The 8,326-nt window shown below is 37.9% G+C and overlaps 1 protein-coding gene across 1 annotated transcript in view; it reads left to right on the top strand.

Moving 5' to 3' along the window:
* The window catches only part of LOC108732855 (neural-cadherin), a 144,646-nt gene that overhangs the window by 130,215 nt on the left and 6,105 nt on the right, over nt 1-8,326 (top strand). Inside the window, 4 exon segments of the mRNA XM_025977022.1 lie at nt 138-381; nt 2,795-3,011; nt 3,291-4,310; nt 6,786-6,977. Coding sequence (XP_025832807.1) covers nt 138-381; nt 2,795-3,011; nt 3,291-4,310; nt 6,786-6,977 — 1,673 coding nt within the window.

Genomic DNA, 8,326 nt, shown 5'->3' with positions numbered 1-8,326 from the left:
TCTACGCGTGCATTATTATTATTTAAGTATTTTAGTATTTAAGAAGAATAACGAAATTATGGAATATGAAGTATTATCCTTATATGTAAATTCATGATTACTGTAGTTAAATGTTTTAAGCATTTGCTAATTATTAGGGGGAAGATTTGAAGTAGATGAGAGGTCAGGTGTTGTTCGAACTCGCGGCACAGACACTTTTCAGTTGGATATGGAATATGTGCTTTATGTAAAAGCTGAGGACCAAAATGGAAGGGTTGACGAACGAAGATATCAATCTACAGCGGAAGAAAGGCTTTCAATTGTCGGAGGAAAAAGAGCCCCGCAATTCTATATGCCTAGCTACGAGGCTGAAATACCGGAGAACCAGAAAAAAGACTCGGAGTAAGTATTTATTCAACTATTTATTGTTGGTACCTACATGCACATTGTTGTAGGTATTTGCATTGTCTTAAAGAGTTTTTGTCTAGAATATAAGTATTTTGAAAACTATTGCTTTGAAATGCTTTGCGCCGTAGCCCCTGAGGTCAACACGAAAAGGGCACGAATTTTAAATTCTAAAGTATAATGTGTGAAGTAAATGAATTTGGGGCGCTAGTAAATTACATCAGTACTCTTAATTTTATGTATTTTTGAATTCTTCGAAGAAATTATGTGTAGGATATTAAATTATTAAATATTCAGTAATTATAAATAAACCATCGACACGTTATTATAAGTACGGATACGGGTGGTTACAGTATGACTTTAGAGGTCAAGAGACATGGATCCAAATTACGATTTTACCTTTTAAAAGGGCTTTTTTTTGCTTTTAATAGAACGTAATTCAATATTACGTAATACGTATACAGCAGTGCCGAATTGAAAATTGAACATACATGTACGTATCCTATAACAGGTAATAATCAAAGGGTGGCATCATCTTTTTTGAAAAATATGATGTGATCTAGGGAAATTGAAAAAATATATTCCATATGTTCATCAAATTAAGCATTTTGCCTTACCTGTATGCAAATAAGTACCTACTGACTGACTATATTTATCTTATTTAATGATTTTGATCGAAACATTCCTGTAGACGGTGTCACTGTGAATATTTTTATGATTTTGTGTTTTTTGCACATGTAGACACATCTACCGTGTACTTTTTATCTTATATTGCATTCACGTACAATCGAAAAATGCTCGTTTCCGTCAACCACTTAAAACACATTCGCGAATGCATGTATACGAAAGCAAGAGCCGTATAACCAATCGTTTCGCACTCTTCTTTAAAGAATGTACATCATTCTTTTCAATTTAATGAAATATAAGGAAGAAAATAGACATCAGCTACCGAATGAATTTTGCAAACTGTTTTCTTNTTAAAAATGGCTTTTATACCAATGACATGATTTTGAGTTATGACATAAAATTAAAAGGAGCAAATTACCTTTAGCGTTTTAAATATGTGTAACCAGGCATACAGTTATATTGGAAGCTTTTTCAAATATTGCAGAACGTCAGTCATAGAAAGTTAATTTCCGGGGCGGAAAACGCGATTTAGAACTTCAATAACTTAATCTTCTTCGTATACGGTGGTAAATCGGCAAGTCGGTTTATAAAAACTTAAATCTCATTTGAATAAGAAAATTCATTATATATTAGATATTGGCTGTTCGATAGTCTAGGTAGTGTTTTTACAGAGAATGCGATGAATATATTTTTGCTTACAAGCTAGTAAATTAGGTAGTTGGCGAACGGACACATATTAGGTAGTGATAATTTTGCGATTTAAACTAGTTCTAACGTTAGTATGTTTACTTCAAATTAAATTGGTTATAAAAATCATGAAAGTGTAAAATGCCCGAGATAAAAATGTTCAGTCTCCCAGAGTCTCTGAAAGCGAGACTCTAGTCTCCGTCTCTCATCGAGTCTGGTGGCGCTGAGAGAGACTGTCAAAAAAAAACTGTTTAACGTTTCTGAACGAGAGACTCGAGTCGCTCATAGAGAGATCCTCATTTCGTATCCAGTCTCTGAACGAGAGACTCGAATCTTTCAATAAGTGGTGTCTCGATAGACATGGTTAAAATTTCAACATATTTCAGAGATTCCAGTCTTTCTACGTGAGACTCGAGTCTCAATTTTCAGTTTTATTCAATCAGACTCTCTGTGAAAGACTCGAATCTCTGAATTAAGAATTTTATCGTTTGAGTCTCTCATACAGAGACTGTGAGAGATCCATAAAAACACCTCGGCAATAACTGGGAGACTGTGAAAGATTGTGAGAGACGCTCTCAAAGACGCTGAAAGACTCTAAAAAACTCTGGAGACTGGAGAAAGACTGAAAATTTTTTGTCTAGGGTGGATACACACATACACGAATCTCGGAATTGTAATTAAATTATCTGAATATTGAAATTTGAAAATCCATAATTCAAATAAGTATTTGAAAGTTAGTTATTCAGATATTCAAATATCCAAATTGTAGCGTTTCAAAGTTTTAAATATTGACTGGATACTGAACATTTAAATGTAAGGTTGTGGATCGCATACTTATTACCTTATTTTAAATGATTGCATGCGGTTCCTCAATTCCAATTTCTTTACCAAATCTAATACTATTAAGGTTCTAATTTTTTTTTAATTTGAATGTTTAAATCATCATATAGGTATCAAGATTTCAAATATCTAAACATTTTAACATTCAAATATTTGATTGAATTTTTGGATTTTCAAATATGTTTGACTGCGTTCAAACATTGTATTATCAGGTATCACCTATTCTTCTACAAAATTAAACAAATTTTTTTTACAGCATAATTTCAGTGAAAGCCAAGTCATTCGCTGATAGAGAGATCCGATATACATTAAAAGCCCAAGGTCAAGGAGCAGGGACTTTCAACATTGGTCCTACATCTGGAATTGTAAAACTTGCAAAAGAACTTGATTTTGAAGATCTCCGTCAACCCCACGTTTACTCACTTGTGGTAACTGCAACCGAAGATTCAGGTGGATTTTCAACGTCAGTTGAGGTATGTAAAACAAACTGTAATCGTCAATCCAACCTCACTAACGAACAAAACGAATGGATGGTCGACAACTGTGTCTCCTTTCTCTTTCTTTCTTCAAGCGTCAACTTTATAGAATAGTACTCGTTTCTTCCTCCTCCATACTTCCTATTACATGTTTCCGTCGCATAAAGTTAGTTCCATACCCCGAGTAATAAGATGTTGCATATCAAAAACTTTTGCAAACAGTTGCTATATTGCTTCTACTGCAAACAAATATTTAATACATAGTTTTATTTCTAGCTCACAATTCGTGTCACGGATGTCAATGATAACGCTCCAAAGTTTGAATTACCAGACTACCAAGCTCACAACGTTGACGAAGACATTCCGCCAGGTACAAGCATCTTAAAGGTCAAAGCAGTGGATAGCGACAGTGGCGCAAACGCAGAAATCGAATATTCGGTTTCGGATGATCACTTTAGTGTCGATCCAAGCGGAATCATTTCAAATAACAAACAATTGGATGCCGATAACAACAATGCATACTACGAGTTCGTCGTGACAGCCAAAGATAAAGGTGAACCTGCTAAGACAGGCACAGCAACAGTTCGTGTGTATACGAAAAACAAGAATGATGAAGAACCAAAATTCTCACAGCAAGTATACACGCCAAACGTTGATGAAAACGCTGGTCCAAATACACTAGTGACAACTGTTGTGGCTTCCGATAAAGATGGAGATAATGTTCGATTTGGCTTTGTTGGAGGTGGTACAAGTTCTGGTCAATTTGTCATTGAAGAAATAACTGGTGTGATACGTCTACACGGGAAATCTATTTCATTGGAAAGAGACAAATACGAACTGAATGTTACTGCAATGGATGACGGATCTTGTTGTGTAGATGGAGAAAAGACCATTCACACTAGCACGGCCGTTGTTGTAGTGTTTATTACTGATGTAAATGACAACAAACCGATTTTTAAAGATTGCGGAACGTACTATCCAAAGGTTGAAGAAGGCGCTCCAAATGGATCACCAGTTATTAAAGTCCATGCTACAGACGAGGATAAAGGTGTTAATGGTCAAGTCAAGTACTCCATTGTGCAACAACCAAATCAAAAGGGAACAAAGTTTACCGTAGATGAAGAAACCGGTGATGTCTCAACTAATAAAGTGTTTGATCGTGAAGGAGACGACGGAAAATTTGTATCAGTAACAGTTAAGGCTACTGATCAAGGAGAACCTTCATTGGAAGGAGTGTGTTCGTTCACAGTCGAAATAACTGATATGAATGATAATCCACCGCTATTTGACCGTCAGGTAAGATTAAAAAAAATAGTAGAAATGGTGAAATAATTGTATAGAGGGCGACAGATAGAACGGGCGATTTCAGCGTATTGATTAAATGATACAAAATTGACCCTAAAACAATGGTTCTTTGATGTGTAATTGATAATCTTCACAGCCCTGGACATTATAATGTGCGTTTCATGGTCCCATTGGTTACATTCAATAAATTAATTATCAATTACAGACCCGAGGTATGATTAGAAATCAATAAGTTATTTAACTGTAATCGCCCATTTTTTTTAAGTTAAAAAGAAGTTCTTAATGTCTTTAAAACACGGAGCTTATTCGCAACTTTTTCGTTATAATAATGATGTCGTTAAGCTGCTAGCAGTCTTTATTATGAGATGGAAGAAATCTCCAAGCTTAGTACCGCTTAACACTCACTATTATGAGTCGGTGGAGTGGAACTTTAACCTTGATATCGCCTAGCACTCGCTATTATGAGTCGGTGGAGGGAATCCTCAAGGTGGGTATTGCCTAGCGTTGGGTATTATGAGTCGATAGAGGGGATCTTTAAGGTAAATAGCGCTTGACTCTCTCTATTTGGAGTCGGTAGGGGGGATCTTCAAGCCGGGTACCGCTTAGCACTCGCTATTATTAATCAGTGGAGAGGATCTTCAAGTACGGTACCGCTTAACACTCGTTATTGTGAGTCGGTGGAGAGGATCTTCAAGCTTGGGAACGCTTAACACTTGCTGTAGGGGGATCTTCAGGCTTAGCATCGACTATTATGATGCGTTACCGTTTAACCCTCGCTAGTATGAGTTGGAGGAGGGGTCTTCAAGCTTGGCACTGCCTAACACTCGCTATTATGAGTCGGTGGAGGGAATCCTCAAGGTGGGTATTGCCTAGCGTTGGGTATTATGAGTCGATAGTGGGGATCTTTAAGGTATATAGCGCTTGACACTCTCTATTTGCAGTCGGTAGGGGGGATCTTCAAGCCGGGTACCGCTTAGCACTCGCTATTATTAATCAGTGGAGAGGATCTTCAAGTATGGTACCGCTTAACACTCGTTATTATGATTCGGTGGAAAGGATCTTTAAGCTTGGGAACGCTTAACACTTGCTGTAGGGGGATCTTCAGGCTTAGCATCGACTATTATGATGCGTTACCGTTTAACCCTCGCTAGTATGAGTTGGAGGAGGGGTCTTCAAGCTTGGCACTGCCTAACACTCGCTATTATGAGTCGGTGGAGGGAATCCTCAAGGTGGGTATTGCCTAGCGTTGGGTATTATGAGTCGATAGTGGGGATCTTTAAGGTATATAGCGCTTGACACTCTCTATTTGCAGTCGGTAGGGGGGATCTTCAAGCCGGGTACCGCTTAGCACTCGCTATTATTAATCAGTGGAGAGGATCTTCAAGTATGGTACCGCTTAACACTCGTTATTATGATTCGGTGGAAAGGATCTTTAAGCTTGGGAACGCTTAACACTTGCTGTAGGGGGATCTTCAGGCTTAGCATCGACTATTATGATGCGTTACCGTTTAACCCTCGCTAGTATGAGTTGGAGGAGGGGTCTTCAAGCTTGGCACTGCCTAACACTCGCTATTATGAGTCGGTGGAGGGAATCCTCAAGGTGGGTATTGCCTAGCGTTGGGTATTATGAGTCGATAGTGGGGATCTTTAAGGTATATAGCGCTTGACACTCTCTATTTGCAGTCGGTAGGGGGGATCTTCAAGCCGGGTACCGCTTAGCACTCGCTATTATTAATCAGTGGAGAGGATCTTCAAGTATGGTACCGCTTAACACTCGTTATTATGATTCGGTGGAAAGGATCTTTAAGCTTGGGAACGCTTAACACTTGCTGTAGGGGGATCTTCAGGCTTAGCATCGACTATTATGATGCGTTACCGTTTAACCCTCGCTAGTATGAGTTGGAGGAGGGGTCTTCAAGCTTGGCACTGCCTAACACTCGCTATTATGAGTCGGTGGAGGGAATCCTCAAGGTGGGTATTGCCTAGCGTTGGGTATTATGAGTCGATAGTGGGGATCTTTAAGGTATATAGCGCTTGACACTCTCTATTTGCAGTCGGTAGGGGGGATCTTCAAGCCGGGTACCGCTTAGCACTCGCTATTATTAATCAGTGGAGAGGATCTTCAAGTATGGTACCGCTTAACACTCGTTATTATGATTCGGTGGAAAGGATCTTTAAGCTTGGGAACGCTTAACACTTGCTGTAGGGGGATCTTCAGGCTTAGCATCGACTATTATGATGCGTTACCGTTTAACCCTCGCTAGTATGAGTTGGAGGAGGGNTAATTATATTGTCATTAATATATATTCTAAATATGAAACTGTCAGGTTATTTGAAATTGAAAATTTCTATTTCGTAATGTTTTAAATTCTCTAGCAAATTCCGAGTTCACGTTCAAGCTGTATTGAAAATCGACAGGGTATACAATTGGTATTGGTAGTTATTTTTATTTCCTCATTTTTACAGAAATACGTTGAGAATGTTAAACAAGACGCAAGTATAGGTACAAATATTCTACGAGTTTCCGCGTCCGACGAAGACGCTGATAATAACGGCGCAATAATATATTCACTGAGTGCTGGTTCAAACCCTCAAGATCTGGAGTATTTTGAAATTCAGCCAGAGTCTGGCTGGATAGTCCTCAAGAAGCCACTTGACGTAAGTATCTATTTAGAAGCGGGGAAGTCGTTGAATTTAGAATAGTTTTTAAAATGTGTCGGTGAGAATGAATGGTTAGCGCGAAAGGTACAAAAATATGTTACAGCTGCAGTTGGATCGCCGACTTCTAGGTACGACTGGATAGCTGCTTCTTTCTTCATTTAAAGAGCACCTTTGTTTCAGTTGCTCAGATCTTTCAGGAGATCGTCTGCACTAATCTAATCTTTATTGAATAAGTTGTTTTATACGGCACACCTTGCATAACGTGTACTCTTTGTACATTTAATTTCAACTTTTTTATTATAATATTACATTAGAACCTTTGCTTGGCGAGGACAATGTGCCTTTTTGACGGAATCGTTTTCGTCCTACGATGGTTTTGATTTTTTTTTGCTGTCAGTTGCTGCAGCCCAACTTATCAGAAGAGATGCGATCTGCGTTATATTTTTCCATGAGTCGACGAAAAATGATATTTTTGATGAACGTATTTTTGAGATGTGTTTTTTTTAACATATTTTTGAAGATTTTTTTCAGGAGGCGTTCATAACTTTTATATAATGTGTTTTGGTCGCGGGTGACGCAGGAGACCGTGTTTTGATACCCGGGGTGGGCGGCCGGTTCTCTTGCGTCGCTCAAGACATTGTGACATTTTTGACCTGTGTATGGGGCGGCGTACTATTTACATACTTTACACGAACGTCCATCGGTTTTTGAAGGTCGTTTCGACACAACGATATCATCGTGGAATTTTTGCACATCCTTGCTCCCGCCCAATGACCAGTGTTTTTTATCAATAAATCAGTTCTGTTCTGTTATGCATGTCATGCCTGCTTAACATATCGTTTCTTTTCTATATTGTTATGTACTTTGTATATTTTGTTATAATTTTACTGCACTTTTCTGTTCAACGGCGAACCACTGACCGCTACAACAGGGATGTTATCCAGTAAGTAGGTGTAAAATGAATATGACTATGACGTAATGACGTCCTGTGAAGAAAACTTAAACTTATTACTTCGGACAACCAAAAGATAAAGAGTAGCGACCATTTAATAAATTTGTGTTGCAGATTTTAAAATTAGCTCTCTGAAAGTTTATTAACTGAAATGAAGCTAATTTCTGCATTTGAGGCGGAAGGAATAATAGTAAAAGTATCAAAAGGCATCACTTCTGCTACGTTTTACAAGCTCTTACTTATCTCGTTCATTCTATTTGAGTTTGGGTGTGATTGAGTTAATTAGTATAATTTTCTCGTTTGGTTCTATCAGTTTGTTCCATTTGATTAAAACTTTTTATTATTATTATTATTATTCTCTTTATTCAATATCAAAAAAGTACAGTAGTAGATT

This window comes from Agrilus planipennis, unplaced genomic scaffold, assembly GCF_000699045.2.
Source record: "Agrilus planipennis isolate EAB-ADULT unplaced genomic scaffold, Apla_2.0 scaffold31, whole genome shotgun sequence".
Lineage (NCBI taxonomy): Eukaryota > Metazoa > Arthropoda > Insecta > Coleoptera > Buprestidae > Agrilus > Agrilus planipennis.
Note: the sequence above shows the minus strand (reverse complement) of the source record. Positions and strands in the feature narration are given on the sequence as shown.